The 18283-nt window shown below is 37.1% G+C and overlaps 2 protein-coding genes across 5 annotated transcripts in view; both read left to right on the top strand.

Moving 5' to 3' along the window:
* Positions 1-18283, top strand: part of LOC125856419 (uncharacterized) — a 175119-nt gene that overhangs the window by 131208 nt on the left and 25628 nt on the right. The window lies entirely within an intron of this gene.
* Positions 1-18283, top strand: part of LOC125856412 (protein PHYLLO, chloroplastic) — a 28399-nt gene that overhangs the window by 2429 nt on the left and 7687 nt on the right. The window contains exons 4-18 of one of the 4 annotated variants that reach the window (XM_049535941.1): positions 670-787; positions 890-1006; positions 2624-2722; positions 3558-3617; positions 3816-3887; positions 6838-6948; positions 7018-7212; positions 7662-8324; positions 11651-11875; positions 13344-13646; positions 14265-14332; positions 15009-15167; positions 17488-17613; positions 17692-17823; positions 17906-18020. In XM_049535941.1, coding sequence (XP_049391898.1) covers positions 670-787; positions 890-1006; positions 2624-2722; positions 3558-3617; positions 3816-3887; positions 6838-6948; positions 7018-7212; positions 7662-8324; positions 11651-11875; positions 13344-13646; positions 14265-14332; positions 15009-15167; positions 17488-17613; positions 17692-17823; positions 17906-18020 — 2563 coding nt within the window. Of the gene's footprint in view, positions 1-669; positions 788-889; positions 1007-2623; positions 2723-3124; positions 3280-3557; positions 3635-3815; positions 3888-6837; positions 6949-7017; positions 7213-7661; positions 8325-11650; positions 11876-13343; positions 13647-14264; positions 14333-15008; positions 15168-17487; positions 17614-17691; positions 17824-17905; positions 18021-18283 lie in introns of those variants that run through there. The other 3 variants (XM_049535942.1, XM_049535943.1, XM_049535944.1) reach the window with 3 other exon arrangements.

Raw genomic sequence — 18283 nt, 5'->3', positions numbered from 1 at the left:
CTGGACTTTGTATAATCTACTAGAGTGAGTTACTCCATGATCCCTACATGAATAAAAAGTTTGTCTTTCCTACAGAGCAGAGTATCAATATGATCCTTTGTACTTGTTCTTTGTATTAACAAACTGTCTTTTTGGATGAAATTCCATAAGAGACGGAGATATAGAAGGGGTGGGGGGGGGAGGAGAGAGCGACTCTTGGAAGTTTTCTGTGCTATTGAATCCAACAACAACAACATACCCAGTGAAATCCCACTAAGTGGGGTCTGGTGCTATTGAATCCAAATAGGTTATAAAATGGTCTCTGACATCCAGCTCTCCACATCAGGTCGTTATCACATTCTAATGGCTAAAACTGCGATTATGTCCTTGTAATTCCAGAATCATGAAAATTCTGATTCAGCATTTGTGTGTTGTTAGTAATCATGTCAAATATCGATTATAAGGGGTTAATTCTTGACTCGTACCCTCAATGAAGTGAGCCAGTTGCTGTTTGACCCCTCTTTCTGTCTTTCAGAAGAAAATCGCATGTAATTCTGATATCTCTTAAGAAAGAGGATGAGTTACAAATATCATGATTCCACATTTTACAATCACATGAAGGAAAGATGTGATTTTTCTGTCGTCTTTAATAGACATTAATAGGTTAATATTATACTGGTGCTGCTGCAGATGTTGTGCTGTTGAATCAACACCAGTGGTGGCTTATGGCTTTTTGGACCTAAGTTTTGATACAATATCTTCTTCCATGAAGCAAGAAGCTGGGTTATTCTACTTCTTTGTTCCCCAGGTAAGTGAGATCTTCTTGCATGGCCATGGTTTACGCTTGAATAATTCCTCCGTTCTATCTAGTGTTCATTGTTATTTATGTGTTGAACTAATATCACCTTAGATTGAACTAGCGGAATTCGAAGGTGCTTCTATCTTATCTGCAATGGTGGCATGGAATGACACTTGTATGTGTACCTTCGAGGAGGCTCTTCAAGCGTATGAGTCATCACTTTTGCAGGTGATATTCTATTTCCATGTATTGTCTGTGACTATTAGATTTAGACCTGAAGTTTTTCTTCAGTTCAACTGTAGCATGAGAGTTTCTATTTCGTGGGATGTCATGGTCATCTCTTTGCTACTCAACTATCCTTCTTCTCGAAGTGTATCAGCCATATTGAACCTGTTCAAAGAAAAGGGAGCGATTGTGAAATGCTAATGTGCATGAATTATTATATGTAGAGGCCTTGCTTGAAGTGATTTCTCAGTGTTCACACTAACTAGTGGAGAGTTAGGGAAGCAAATATGGCTATTTATGCTACTTGCAACAAGTTTTGTCTTCGGTCAACTTTCCCATTTAAGAACCTTACTTTCAGGGGATTAAATGCTCTTTCAATCTGGCCTAACCTTGTGTATTTTGCGTCATTACAAGTAGTTCTGTTTTGTTCTACTACTGCTCAAAAGTTTGTTCTAGTAACAAATCATTTCCTTCCATTTTCTTTCTGAGAAACCAGATAATCTGAAACCCATGGCTCTCTTAACATCCAGATTAATAACTGTACTTTTGGTTTGATATAAGGAATAACATATCAAAAAGTATGAGAAAATAACAAGGTAAAAAAGGAAATTAACTTTTCCATTCCTCATCTTATTATCTTATGCCTTGTGTATATTTAGTTCAACAACCATAATAGTAAAAGTTTAAAGAGATATCTGATTTCACCTATGTTATTTGTTAAAAGCTTAAAGCATGTTTTTCCTAACTACAAATGACAACTTTCACTCATATAGCAGAATAGAGTCACATCAAGATGAGGGGACCTCCTGCACATCATTATGGTATCAATCAATAACTATTACTCAATCCTAAACTGGTTGGATTCAGACACATGAATCCTTGATATTCACTCCGTTTTATTCCAGCCAATTTTAGTCCTATGCTGGTAAATAATTCATTTTAAAGTGGTTTAAGGATTCTCTAAACCTGAAAGTTCTCTAAATCTCACACTTATCCCTAGCTCATATAATTAGGTGTCACAACAATTAAGCCTTAAAACCTACTAGGTATCACCTATATGGATCATTTGCTACCCTTGTGCTGGTTTTACTTAAATCTACAGGTCTTTTGAGGTAACTATCGTACATGTGATTTTAATCCACCTTGTCTCCCTTTAGCACTTAAGCCATCATAGTGTTGCATCAATGAGGTGGTGAATTTGGAGGTCTATGTGAACTATAGCTAAGCCATTTCGTGCACATTCTTTTACTTTCTCATCTTTGTGTGTGACCTGCACCCTCTATCTAAGGTGATCAATTCTAATCTTACCCTGTTTTGTGTGGCTTTAATTTATCTTAAAATATGTTGGGCCTCTAGTGTCCTACATTCATTCTCATATTGGTGGAATCACAACCCTAGGATTTTCCCTGAATTAGGTATCATACTAGGGATATATTCCCGAAAACAAATCTATGTGACTAAATTTGACTCCTGTTGCTCTTGTTATCAGGAGTTGTTAACAATACACATAATACTGGATGTGTCTGCTTTTACAAAAGCCCAATAGTATCTTGAGTATTGTTGTTTTATATGTCCTCATGCTATGTGCAACTGACTCAGCCTTTTCTCAAATTTTTTCAGGCTGAACGTAACTTCAGTTTTGCAGAAGATGGACGCTGCAGCAATCACATTGGTGCGACTACTAGAAAAGTCCATGCACATGAGGGACAAGTCCAAATGGTAATACTAAGTTTCAAGATTGCACTATGACAAAGGGGTATTGCCTAGGAAAGGAGGAAGTGGAAATGGAGGAACCAACAATTTTTTATTTTTTTTGATAACCGAGAAATCCGTTTGTGACCCGCCCTTTGGACCAATCACAGCTTTCTAAACTCGGTGGATAATGGACCCACCCCTCTACCCTTCTCCACTTAAATACCGGGCTTTGCTTTGCATTGTGTGGGGCTTGAACCTGCGACCTAAGCCACAAATCCTCCACCTTTTGCCACTTGAGCTATGCCTTGGGGGTGATGGAGGAACCAACAATTTGCCTTGACCTCCTTTAAGAAAATGCAATAATTTCGTTTTGGTCCTTTCCTTCGTAAGGGTTGAAAAGGGAATACAATTCTGGACTTTACAAAGATTTCAAAAATTAGGGAATGCCTGAGCCCATGCAACTTCCTTTAACTAATACCCTCCAACTTCTCTTGTGCCAAACAATGTGAACTCTTTCCTTCCATTTGCTTTCCCCTCACTGCTCCCCTTTCTTCCAATTTCCTGCCGAAGCACACCATAAGGTTCATGCTCAAAACTTTTTCTTGTTTCTCCATCCTTACAAATTCTTGTCTACTCTTCCTTGATAAAGAACAATCGTGTGCACTGTATTACGACTTTCCAGATGTACTTTATAACAGTTATTGTTGCTAGAGTGCTTTTCTGCACTGGCAAACTCTTAATTGATAACAAGAGATTCTACAGATTGATGGTGACTCCATTACATGACTGTTTATCATGAATATCAACACTTCCACTCATGTTTTTGCTTTAAAAGATCACTGATTAATTCCATTTATAGGTATACTCGAATCTTCAGAAACTGTTTGGAAAATACGTTGGGCCTGGTGCTGTGGAACTGGTATCCCCTTTATCCTGGTAATTATCCTTCCTCAGATACTTTTCATATCTCGTGTTTGAGATGCAACAAGAAATGACCTGTCTTCCGCCATTTCTATTCCAAAAAAGTAGATAATAAAAGATCATGTTCTTATCACTCATGAGCTGTGCTTTGTTTATTTACTAATTTATTTTCTCTAATTGTATTTGCTTCACGCAGAAAGATGCCTCATGCTATTCCAGCCAGTTTGTTGTGAGACTATCACCTGCTCTTGCAATTTCGAATAACATGGTATGCTAATTTATGAATATTGTGAGTTAGGAGCCTTTTGTATGAATATGAAATTGCACGTGCTCCCTTTCTTTTATTTTATCTTCTTCTTTGTGCTACATATGATGCTGCATGAGTTGCAGATCATGTGCATAGATCTGTTGTAACTTGGCAATGATTTGGAATGATGAATATCTTTACATGAATGTGCTTATGGCCAAAATTCTAGCAGAGATTATGTTAAGAGAATACAAATTTCTTTTACTGTCTTGTTAGTTAAGTAATTTATTTATATTATGCTAAATATGTCTTAGTACCCAAAAAAAGCTAGCTTTGAGTTGACAAGAAAATTACCATTATGTTCTAACTTGCGGGAAAAAAACAGTTAGCTTTTGTTTTTTTATAAGGTAAAAAAAAAACGAAGTTAGCTATTGTTCTCCTCTTAGTTAACATATGTTAGCATCTAAATGCCCTGTTACCACATGTGAGGAAGTAGGTTATATTTTTCCCTATGCTCTCTTTAGATGTCCTTAGTTTTGAGGCAAATGAGAAATAGTTCAGCAGTAGAATCTAATGCTGGGTATTATTCTTTTGACTTTAACTAATCCTGCATTGACCAGATGAATATTAGTTTGCAAAACATTTATGCCAAAGAGACAGTGGCCTATCCTCATTTTGGTGAAACATCTTTGTATCATGTGCAAGAATTTTTTATTCTAAATTCAATTGCATTAGCTACGAAAAAATTGCCTCTTATTACACTAAAGCCTTATAGGCTATTGCAGATGGTTTTGGCCTGAGCAATTTGACATGAACAAAGATCCCATATTTGAACCTATTGTACATATTTGAAATTATGAATTCTGAAATTCGTTGATTCAAAATCCTTTCTTAATCTTGTAGTGAACCAAATGATTTTTCATATAGAAAGCTTCTTTTGTGTCTTCCATCTTTTATGTCTTGTGATTTTCAGGTTCGAAACTGAGATGATTTTTCCATTTTCCTTGTGTCATTCTTCTAGCCAGTTTAATTACTTCCGTATTCCTCTTTCATTTGAAGGCCACTCTCATCCGTCATTGAGGTAGTCTTTGATTTATTGGAATGCTCAGGACTGATAAACTATTACAATTACAACCTCTAAAGGCTTTATTTTTCAGTTGTCAGTCATTAGTTAGTGAGCCTGTCCTTTCTATGTTATTCCTTTGCTAGCTCATATTGATGAAGCTTTTCTGATATTTGGGCAAGTTTTCTGCCTTTTTCAGCATCATAAGAGTTCTCACAAATTATTCTAAATCTTTGCTTTAGAGATACTTTTTGTGGACCTGACTGTAATGTTAGTGTTTTCCATTTCAAAATATGTTTGTACGCACTATGAACAATATGAAGCCCTTTCGATAGATGACATTTCTATCTATATCCAAGTTATTGGTTGAATTCATGACTAGTGAAAGTATATAAAACTTGTAGTGACGGGGTCTTCCTTTTCTAGAAAATGCGACTTTCATTTTAGTTGCTTTTTTTGATGTATGCTCAACTGAAACCTTCGAGTTACTACTTCGGGTCTGTTAGAATAGGAGTAGGAACAAAAATAGTATATAAAATTCTACTTCGAAAGGAATTGTACTATAGTGTCTATAAATAGGGTCTCAGTATATGTAGAGACACATTTCAATAATTTTTTTCTTCTATATTTCTCACATGTATCAGAGCTTCTATGATCAAAATGCTTCCGCTACCGGCAGACAACTCTAGAAAACACGTGTCTCCCGTCTGGCTAATGATTATGTTAACAAAAGTAGGGCTAATGATAAATGCATGAAAAACAATCATGTTGAGAGGAAGAACTTGACAAAAAATAATTGAAAGGTCAAACAGCTGCTGTGAGTGAAATCCCGGCGACTTTCTAAGGTTGTGTGGTGTCCACCCCGTATCCATTAGTGTTGTACGAAAACCAACACCACCACGGGGTCCCCCGCCTCTCGTGAGTCGCAACCATAACCCAAAAATTCCACCAGCAGAAAACCTTCCACTCGCCCCAAGCGTTGTCGAAAGCAGCCTTCTCCGGCGAGATCTACAACACGCGCTGCGTGCGTGAGCCGCTGTCCGACCACTTTCTTGGAAAGTATCCTGTGCATCATTCCAGCGATATCATTAGTCACTGCGAATTTGTGACTACCCATTTCTCTCTCTATTTTCGTTGGTGTTGTGTAAAATCCAACACCACTACAAGGTCTAGCAACCTCTGGCGACCAAAGCCCAATCAGCCTTGCTGGTTGCAGATCCCTTATGCGTAGCTAGATCTAAGGTCCAAACGATCACGTTAATACCATGCGTTAGTGTGTGAGCCTATTCCCGCTAGTTTTCAGTGGCTTTTTCGTTCTACATCCGAATATTGTGTTTTAGTGGGAGGTAATTTGGTGTCCAGTAAGTGTAAGAATCAAAGTGTGGTTGCTCGATTTAGTGACTTGTGAGCTAGTGTGGACCAAACAGTTGCCGAGAGAACTAAAATTTGGAAAAATTGGTTAGATGAAACTTTTGTGTGATATTCAAGCGGCCCTTCATATCGCATCAAATGCAGTATTTCATGAGAGGACTAAGCACATTGAGATTGATTGTCACTTTATCAGTGAAAAGATACTCTCGGGAGATATTATTACTAAATTTGTGAAGTCGAGTGATCAACTTGCAAATATCTTCACCAAACCCCTCACCGGTCTTTGTATTAATTATATCTGTAATAAGCTCGGTACATATGACTTGTATGCACCAGCTTGAGGGGGAGTGTTAGATAGGAATAGGAACAAAGATAGTATATAGAATTCTACTTGGAAAAAGATTAGTATGTAATATCCTACTTGGAAAAGGATTGTACTATAGTGTCTATTAATAGGGTCTTAGTGTAATAATATAGAGACACAATTCAATAATATATTTCTCCTTTATTTCTCACATGGTCATTACTGTTTTTCAGCCTCGACACAATGATCACACTCAATTTAGTTGCCGCTTGAAAGATTGTGCAAACATCAATATCTTGTGGGCATCACTTATAATTGAGGAATGCACTCGACTTGGTCTGACGGTAAGAATATCTGTAACTTCATAAATTTTATTTAATTGGACTACAAGTATCTGATTCTTTCACATCTAGTATTTTTGTGTAGCTCCAGGATCACGGTCATCTCCTCTTGCTATTGCTGCGTCTACTCATCCTACTACAAGTTGTATTGCATGCATCGATGAACGCTCACTTGCATTTCATGCCGTTGGTTATGCCAGAAGTTCTCATAAACCCGCTGTTATCATCACTTCATCAGGCACAGCAGTTTCAAATCTTCATCCTGCTGTGAGTACTAAGATTTAATATTCATATTCACTTCAGCAGTTTTCATTACTATCTTGTTTCCTCGTTATTTACATGTTAATTCAAATTTAATTTACGAAGCTATATTCCACAAGTAGCTTATATAAAGCAGCCAGCTTGATTGACATGACAATATTTGCTATGGTTTGCTAGTATGCTACTTCTTTAGGAGATATATATCTGCGGCTGCATGGACATGCTTGTATCAGTTTAAATGTATTGTATATTGCAATAGGGTAAGATGTAATATTAGCCTGAGAAAGTTGTGTCCTAGTTATGCATCATTTTACATTTCTCTTTACAGCATCCACTTATACTTGAAGAAAAAGTTTAATTTTCTTTAGAGATTCCCCTTCTTCTTGAAGGCAGGATTCTATTTAGTTGCAATGTTGCATCAAGTCATTTTTAAACTGTTCCATGGAAATGCACAGGTCGTGGAAGCCAGTCAAGAATTTGTTCCGCTGCTGTTACTTACAGCAGATCGACCTCCAGAGCTGCAAGATGTTGGAGCAAACCAAGCCATCAATCAGGCCAATCATTTCGGTCCATTTGTGAGGCACTTCCTCAGTCTTCCTGCGCCCAGTGATGATATTTCTGCAAGAATGGTGCTTACCTCCATTGACTCTGCTGTTCATATTGCAACTTCTTCACCAAGTGGTCCAGTTCATATCAACTGTCCTTTTCGAGAACCACTGGAAAATAGCCCAAGAACATGGAACCCTATTTGTTTAAGAGGGTTAGACTCTTGGATGTCAACCAGTGTACCTTTTACCAACTATATCCGAGTTCAACATTCTTGTAGATGCAATTACAATACCTTTATGGATGAAGCTCTGAAAGTGATAAAAAAGGCAAGTAGAGGCTTTCTGTTGCTTGGCGCTATACACCGGGAGGATGACATATGGGCTGCTCTTCTCCTTGCTAAACACCTTTCATGGCCCGTTGTAGTTGACATTCTGTCAGGTCTCCGACTGAGAAGATATTTTGTTCCATTTCCTGAATTTGAAGATAGTATTCTTTTTATCGATCATCTAGATCATATGCTACTTTCAGACTCCATCAAGGATTGGATGAAGGCAGATGTGATAATCCAGGTATGTGCTTGAGTAGGTTCTCTCTGATCTAGCTGCATGTACTGTGTTTGGGATGAACCTGTTTCTGTCATGGGTTCTTGACTCCTTAAGAGAAGATGTCATTGGTTCACTTTCTCCATTTCATGCCTGTGCCTAATAATATAAAAATATAGATAGTAGGATGGGAATAATACTTCTGGTTCTATCCTTCAAAATTGGGGCAAGTTGGAGCAACGTATTTTGTGATCGAAATAGGAATTACTCATAAGAGAATTAGTTTCCTGGGTCTTTCAAAATTGCTGATTATTGACCTTTCCGTAGTGTCTATTTTGTTTAATGATGGATGGCTCGTCTTAATTTCTCTTATTGTACTAAAAATGTGTGGAACCTTCTGGTTGTATATGGCTAGCTAAGCAATTGAATATCATAATCAAATGAGTGGAGATAGACTGCTTTGATTTCGATATATAAGGAAATACTACTCTGATTTCAATATATAAGGAAAGACTACTTTGATTTCGATATATAAGGACAAAGGATATAAATATATAAAGTCGTACAATTATTGTGACATTACACTAATGAGTTATGTTAAAGAAATGGATCTTGGACCTAATTCAATCCAAAAAGCTAGCTCAAGAGGTGAAGATTGCCCAAGTCATATATATAAAGAGATCTCCCAAGTCAATCTATAGTTGGAATTATGGAGAAATACCCAATAAACTAAGGTTTTAGGATATGTGGAAGTGTAAATATATGCCTGCAAATTAGCATTCATAAGAAGAATGAAGATGAAATAAGATTAGACGAGATTGCAGTGTCTTAACGCAAACAATTAAGATAGATATCGTCTACACAAATGCTTCATCTAGAATTGAAATAGGTTGAGTGAAATAGATGAGTGCAATGTGAGCGTTATGCGATGTAAAGAACCTAATCAGGATTTGGGTGGAAGACAAGTTTAGAAATTGCTGTAAAACCAGCAAACATTACATGTGATTGAATGATTGCTATGTTGCTTGGACCTAAGTTGCACGGAATCTTTGCTTTTGATGCCGCACCCGTGTCGGATTCTCCAAAAATACACTACTTTAGGAGAATCCGACATGCACCCGTCAACATTTTTGAAGAGTCCAAGCAACATAGGCTTGGACTCTCCAAAAATTTGGTTGCAATTATGGACTTGGACAATCCTCCCTTCATAAGCTAACTTTTGGGGTTGAGTTAGGCCCATGTGTCATTTCTTTACATGGTATCAGTGTCAAACCATCTCAATTCTTTGTTCACCGATGTTGGCCCCCCATATTAAATTGTCCACTCTCCAGTTTACAAGGTTTGGCCGTGTGGGGGAGTGTTAAGAGTCCCACATCGCAAAAGGGATGGGAAATTGGTCTCCTTATATGGACTTGAACAATCCTCACCCTATGAAGGAGGAATTGCCCAAATCCATACAAGGAGTACATAATTTCTTCACCCCACCGATTTGGGACTTAACACCCTGTCTCACGCCCAGGACTGGACATCTGGTGCATGGACAATTTAATATGGGGACCCAACATCGGTAAAACATAAATTGGGATGGGTCTGACTTTGATACCATGTAGAAATAGGCTTTGGGCCCGACTAGCTTTTGGGGTTAGGTTAGGCCGAAGGTTCATTTCCTTACACAATACACAACAACAAAACGTTGAAAGTAATCTATTCTTAATCATTGAAAACAAATATGGTGTAAATTTCAAGGATATTATCAAATGTAACTTGAATTGACAGAACAATGACAAGAAAGTCAAGATTGAGAGGAGGGTGCTGATCGCGTAAAAAGTAGAAGCATCGCCGCTAGAGAGATAGTGGCACTGGAACAGTCACTGAAGAAATAAATTTTGTTTGAACGATTATAAAGAAATGAGCAAAACTTGAATGATTGCTAGAGAGGGGAGAAATGCATCAATTTTCGCAGCAGAGACCAGCGACTCCCGACACCAAAGAGGAGAAAAGGACAGCGGGAGCTATTTGGTTATCTACAAAGATCCCTCATAGAAACCGGATTTGCATCTGTTAGTTCAAAGAAAATAATCTCGCTCGGTGATGGGACATTTTAATGACCATATAAATGAATACATGTTTCTTTTATTAAGAGCTTAAAGTATTGGCTGAGAATGGAGGCAAATAATTTAAGAGTATACTGTAGGGATGTAAATGGGGCGGGGGAGGGGGGGGGAGGGGCAATCATTGACTTGCTAAGATTTTGACCCACCTTGCTCCCTTTATGCTTTCTTTCATATTTTCTCTACATTTTTATTTTTCAGTATTCTATTTATTTTTTTAACTTTTTGATTTTCTATTTGAACTTTATATATTAGACATACCTACCTTATACAATATAACCAAATTTAACCTCAATGTTTGGCGTGTCCAGAAAGTAGAATAAATATATAATAGTAACCTTGCCTTATTCTCTCATTCAATCCAAGGGCTATAACAATTATCTCTCTGATCCCCATCTTGGCATTTGTTACTTTGCTTTTACTAAAGCACTAGACACACAATTATGAAAAGCAAAATTACACTTTTATTATATTAAAATTAAACTGTTGTCTATTTGACACATAATAGAAATGTTTCTTTTTGATCCAGTTTTGTAAATTGGGTGTGAGCATTTATAACTCCAGCTCCTCTTAAATTTGGTAACATATATTTATGTAGCTACTGAATAATCTTTCCTTAAGACAAATTGTAATTTTCCCTTTTCCTGTTGATAATGATCCTTATTTCTTTAAGACATTATATACTAATGTTGTAATGAAATGTGCTCGCATAAAGTGGAATGGATATAAGTTTTTATAACATGATCGCTACTCTGCTAATTTTTGTGGGCTTAGGCCTGTTTCTCCAAAACCCACCACCTGACCTGCCCCAATGAAATTTTTACCAAAATAAATTTTGCCCTGCTCTGCCTCATTTATGTCCTCCCCTGCCTTGCCCTGCCTGGCCCCTCTCTACCCATTGCCATCCCTAAGCATACAATACTAAAACATTTGACCTCTTATGCTGACTTTCTTAAGTGAATGTATTAACATTTGCTGGGGTGTAGTTGATTTGCAGATAACTTTCCACCATTGCTTGAAAACCTCCCCTTTGTCCATGACTGATTCTGTTTTCTTGTAGGAAACTTTATATTCTTTGAATCATGTCCCGGAGACGAAATTAGTATTGCTTAAGTTGGATTTCAACGAGTAGGCACAATATATTCTGTTAAATTATATGTATATGAAATTATGCTTCATGGTACATGTATTTAGTTAATTATGGCCAAATAAGGAACTTCATTCAGTTGGTACATATAACAGATTGGAAGTCGGATAACAAGCAAGCGTGTGGCTCAACTGCTAGAGAGCTGTTTTCCATGTTCATATATAATGGTTGACAATCATCCAAGTCGTCATGATCCTTCACATATTGTAACACATAGAATCCAGTGTGCGATTCCTCAGTTTGCAGATTATTTGATCACAGCTTGTACACCACATCCTAGGAGAAAATGGGAATGTTTTTTACAAGCATTGAACAGTGTGGTATGTAATTTAATTGACTTTGTATCGTCTTCTATACTGCAAATTATGAATCGTGTATAATGTCTATATTTCCTGTATGTGACATATTTCCTTGAACTTCTACTCTGTCCCTTCCTCCAGATACAAGTAAAAGATAGAAAAAGATAACTCTGACATCATCAACTCTTAATTGCAGCTCTATCATTTTACTGTAATAGATATTATAGAGATAGTCTTAAAGTACTATGAGATGTGTAGATCGAAGCTGAACTTTTAATATTTTCCATGAATTTTTCTCTCTGTCGCTCTCTCTCTCTCTCTCTCTCTATATATATATATATATATCAATCGAAGTGTCTCTTTGTCTGCAGGCGCGTGTGATATCAAATATGCATATGTTCTATAGACATGTACCTCTAAATCTATTGCCAGTGTTAGTTATGCATCTGATTTTCCAGATTCCACATTTCCAGATATTGCCTGCATGACATTGCAAAACTTCGGACAAAGCTATGAGCAACTAAGTTAACCCTAAGGAGTTCAACAGAACACTTCCTCCAATTAAGTGCCTGCCTGCAAGTTTATTAGAACACAATAATATGATGCTTGCTACATAAAATCCTCAGTTCTGATGCACCCAAGGGTATGGGCTAGTGGCACTCAAGGGTGTAGCTTAGTGGTCAATGATGTGGGAAGAGAACAATGAGGTCTCAGGTTCAAATCCCAGCGGAGACAAAAAATACTAGGTGATTTTCTCATGTGTCTAATTCTTGGCGGACTGAGTACCCGGTACCTATTGCTGGTGGGGGGAAGCAGGTCTCCTATGGAATTGGTCGAGGTGCGCGCAAGTTGGCCCGAGCACCACAATTATAAAAAAAGGTATGGTCTAGTGGTCAATTAAGTAGAAGAGAGCCATGAGGTCTCAAGTTCAAATCCCACCAGAGGCAAAATCCACTAGGTGATTTTTTCCCAGTTGCCTAAACCTTGGGTGACAGAGTACGCGGTACTTATTGTTGGTGGGACGTAGCAGGTATGTCGTGGAATTCGTCGACGTGCCCGCAAGTTGGCCCGGACACTGCGGTTATAAAAAAAAGATATGGTCTAGTGGTCAATAAAGTAGAAGAGAACCATGAGGTCTCAGGCATTTTCCACTAGGTGATTTTTTTCCCATGCGTTGGGTGACAAAGTTACTTGGTGCTAGTGTTGGTGGGGGGTAGCAGGTCTTGGTGTAATAGTCAAAGTGTGTGCGAGCTGGCCCAAACACCACTGTCATAAAAAGAAATCCTCAATTATGATGTGGTTATTTTTGAAGGCTTCTCTAGGGAGAGAAAGTGCATGTTTATTTCTTGTTAAGTCAGCTAGTAATTGTTTGAGTTTCTGCTTCCTCTTATAGTATGACTATTGCTTGTGTTTATTATTCATCCTATTCTCATAACTATTCCTTGCCACAATCTTAGTTATTTTATTGACTTCCATTCCTGTTATATAGGCTGCATGGGATATCTCATTTCTAATCAATTCTGAGTACGCCTTAACTGAGCCTTGTGTTGCACAAATGACTCTGGAAGCTATTCACTGCGAGTCTGCTGTATTTTTGGGTAACAGCATGCCAATACGTGATGCAGACATGTATGCATGTAACTTTAACTGGGTAGAACGTACCCAGGATGAAGTCATATTCAGCTCAGAATTAGCTTGCCACTTTATTCAGGTCGCTGCTAACAGAGGAGCTAGTGGTATTGATGGTCTGCTTAGCACAGCTGCTGGTTTTGCAGTTGGATGCAACAAAAGAGTGAGTGGATTAAACTTTGATCTAAATAACAATATGTGGTTAGTAATCATTCATTGGAATCTAATTAAGAATCACGCTCTTACCAGAGTGTAGTGTAATAAGAACTCCCATTATGTTGACCTTTTCTTTTTTTCATTGTATGTGGTCACTGAAGTTTGGTTACTTTTGTTTACTTCTTATAATTGCTTCACACTACAATTCTTATGGTGATTTATTTTATAGCTTTTTGTGTCAAGAACAATCTTGGAGCAAATATTTTCCCTCACTGGCTAAGGTGTGATGTAAGATATAGAATCGGCTGGCACCAATGAAAAGTAGTATAAAATATGAATATCACACTCCACTATGGCTGGCAAAGACACCTCATATATTTTTTAAGACTGCTCAAAGCCCATTTAGTTTCTGAAACTAATACAATTCTTAGCAATTAGATTATCACTCAGTTCAATTTGCTCTAGCTTTCAGTCCCTGTTCAATGTTCAACCTTCAAAATCATTAGCTTGAAGTGATATCATTTTCCTTTTTCTGTGGTTCACCTTTGTTCTGGAGATTTTTCTTCTGTTATTTCATGCATTATTCACAGATGATTGTGGAATTTAACATTGTGCTTCTTTTTAGGTACTTTGTGTAGTTGGAGATGTTTCTTTTCTGCATGATACAAATGGGCTGTCCCTTTTGAGAAAGCAGTGAGTAGTGTTATTTTTCTTCTCTTTCTATTCTGTTTAACATCCTTCAATGCTGCTTTGTTAGATCTGATTCAATTAGTGACATGTATTATTATAGAAAAATGAAGCTATGATGTGAAATTACCATTTTTAATTTTCTTTTTCATTATCCTTATTTGCCTTTTGGTTTTAGATAGAACATGCAATAAAGCAACCCCCGCTGTCGCTACTTTTCTAATTTGCTCTTTTTTTAGTATTTATTGATGCTGCAGAACTTCCTTTTTCATGTTTATTGGGTTTTTGCTCCTCAGCCTTGTACTTGTGTTCCTACCATTAAAGTGCAATTCAAACTGATTGGTTTCTTCAATAGCTTAACTGGACTTCTTGTTTTCATAGAAGGAAAGTCTTTTATCTCAAGTTCCTACTGCTTATGCATGCTCCTTTAATACTGTATTCCTTCTTATCCATTGCTTGTTATGATAGGTAGTCGATTGTTTTGGTTCCTTGGACAGATCATATGAATCATGCTTGAATTTTTCATGTGGTGGACTGATGGGCTATATTTGATTTTGACTTCTAACATAACATATGATTTAGATGATAAATTATTATGTTAAAGATCTTTCTGCCTCATGTATGGAAAATTACATGAAAAGTTATACTCACCAAATGATACATATTTCTTTTATGTTTGAAGGATGCTGCGGAAGCCCATGACTATAGTTGTTATTAACAACCGTGGTGGCGCCATATTCAGTCTTCTTCCTCTTGCAAATATGACTTCAAGAAGCATTTTAGACCAGTATTTCTACACGTCTCATAATGTTTCAATTCACAACCTATGCATAGCACATGGGTAAGAAATGTTTGTTGCCACTTCCATTAAACATCAATTTATTTTATTGTTTGTGTTACGTATATATTGCTGTTAATATATGATTTTAATTTTGTATTAATGTCACAATTTCACTTCCAGTTTTCAGCTCTAAATTACATCTTGATTTTCTGCTGCTTCTGCCAACCTCGACCTTCTTATCTTCTTATTCCTGATAAGATTATTCCTATGAGGTAACTGATAAGAAAATGGACCTTGGGCCTAACTCAACTCCAAAAGTTAGCTCATGTAGTGTGGATCACCCAAACCATATAAAGAGACCAAACTACCCCTCCTAAACTGGTGTAGGATTCAACATCCTTCCCTCCCATGCTCAGGACTGGACATCTGGAGCATGGACAATATAATATGAGTGTCCAACATTGGGTAAACCAATAATTGACATGGGATTACCTTTGATACAACAACAAAAAAATGGGCCTTGGACCTAACTCAACTCCAAATGAGCTTTGAGGATTGCCCAAGAACATATAAAGAGACTAAATTACACCTCCTACTCCGATGTGGGACTCAACAATATCAAACTAGGTGCCAGAGTATCGTGGACAACTTGTACAAATATCCTTGAGATGTCTCCCTGTACAACAATCTATTCTCCTCATTGTCTTCTTTGATTGCTACTCTTTCAAAACAGTGTATGTTGTCCCATCTTGGACTTGTGCCTTCCAGTGTTTCGTTCTTGAGCACGGCATGTTCATGACTCAATTTTCCTGAAGAACACACATTTCTATGATTCACCCAAACTGCTCGCCTTATCTCCTACTTGGATTCTGGGACCTTCATTTCTTAACTGATAGAGAGCCAATATATCTATAGCATCTCTGTTTCTGTCAGTTCTCCATTAGATCTCTTATTCTTTTCTTCTTTCCTGTATTATCAGTTGCTCTTGAAACATCTATTACAGGTCCTGCTCAAGTATGACGAGGAACCTGTTGCTCCCCTTCAACTTGATTTTCCTGAACAATACGTGTCCTAGGGTGTAAGGGTGCTTTATTGAAGCATGCAGTTTCACAGCTTCTTAGCATTGGAATCAGTGTTGCATCAGGATATTTCCCCCTTTTATGATATTTAGTGCTCTATCTACTTACAAAATCTTAAGACTCAAGATGTATATATGAATATCTCTTCATAAAAATTATAGGACTTCCTACTCTAGCAGCAACCTTATTATGAAGTTCACATTTTTATTGCAGTGGGGGACACTTTCGATGGGGAACTTCTTTCCTTATAGATTACTAGTAGCTTCATTTTTTCATTCCCCTATATCTATCCATCATCATGCTGTCTAAAATTTAGCCATGAAGGGCAAGCATTTTGTAGTGAAATTAATATGCTTCTTGTATGTTGTTTTGTTATAATTTCAATATAATATGTATACTACCCCTTTAAAGATGGATGCATGAATTTTCTGGTTTTGACCCAAGTATATTACATCTTTAGAGATGATTCATATTACGTCTTGTTTCAGAGTTCATAATCTTTAAAGATGATTCATATTACGTCTTCTTACTTTTAACATTACAAGACTATCACAGCATTCTGACATGCCTTCTGAATCTTGCGGTGCCAAAACCGACTTAGATTTGCTTATTTTGAAAAATATAAATTAGGTAGATGATGGAAAGGTTGTTTGAAAAACTTATGGAAAAGGTTGCTATCACCGAATATTGATGAAAAAGTGATAGTGGCAGGCATTCTGAGGAAAAACTGGCTTCCTGAGAATGGTTGGAAAGAGGTATGGTACTACCAAAATGGTCACGGGAAAAAAGGCAATGTGCTGCCAGAAAAAAAGGTGTATGCTTCTAGAATGGCCATCGAGAAGAGATGCCTAGCCAATAGCCATTAGAGCAATCATAGAAAAGAGGCCCTGTTTTGCCAAAATGATTACCGGAAAGAAACGTGGTGCAGCTAGAAGAGTCATTTAAAAAGGGTTTGATGTGGCAGAATGCTCAGTTGAAATAAAACTTGTACTGCTATAATGGTTGCCGAAAATAGAAAAGAATAGTTATTCGAGGGTAAGTTAGAATGTTAGGGTGCCATGTTATATTATCTCATACTGTATTATGGCTTGTTTCTCACACCATTATTATGTGTCTTATAGCACAAAGTTATCATTGCATTCTTCTAGAACTTATTTCTTTAGTAAGAAATTCGTTTTAATAAACTGAGACAAGTTTCTTCTAATTGTTTGATACAAATATTGGTTTAAAGTTGATATTGCCTTTTCAAAGCCCATATTAACCAAACTTGGTTCCTTAAATTTGTTATACTTTGTTTGCAGTGTGAAGCATTTGAAAGTACAGAGCAAAATGGAACTACAAGATGCTCTATTAGCATCTCAAAGAGGCAAGGAAGATTTTGTTATAGAGGTTGATAGCACCATTGATGCCAATGCTGCATTTCATAGGTAGTTATGTTAAAGTCCAATGTCTTATTAATTTAAACTAGTGAGAACATTCTCAACTAAGACATTTTCTTCTTTCAGTATGCTGAGAAAAGTTTCACAGCAAGGAGTGGATCATGCTTTCAACAGCCTTTCAAAACTAACTGTTTTGAATTCCACGAATGATGGGTTCATACCCAGCAAAGTTGGTAAAATGCAGTACTCAAAATATAGGTTAGCATTTATATACTGCGCAGACATTTTCTGTCTGGGGTCCTGAAAAATTGACACGACTTTTCATACTGTTTTATGGTAGAATTCAGCTGTCCTCTCCTCCTACTTCATCTTCTGCCAGTCACAGATCCACCTACCACAGAGAAGGCTTCATTATAAGTTTGTATCTTGAAGATGGTAGTACTGGATATGGAGAGGTAATTCACAATCATATTTTGATTCTCACCCTCCTCGGGGAGGATCTCATGATTTGTAGATAGTCCAGCAACTTAGAAGCTATTTGATGCATAGTTCTAGCATTTGTTCTTGAAATTTCGTAGTTAATATTTAGCTATGTTACATGGATCCTTTGTTTGCTTTGACATATCAATATTGAGTGGTTGTGAAATAGGTATGAGTACTTTGTACGGATTCTCCAAAATGTACTAAAAATTAACCAAATAAATAAAATAAATTGAAT

The sequence above is a fragment of the Solanum stenotomum genome, chromosome 2, assembly GCF_019186545.1.
Source record: "Solanum stenotomum isolate F172 chromosome 2, ASM1918654v1, whole genome shotgun sequence".
NCBI lineage: Eukaryota > Viridiplantae > Streptophyta > Magnoliopsida > Solanales > Solanaceae > Solanum > Solanum stenotomum.
This window is presented reverse-complemented; position numbering and strand designations above follow the sequence as displayed.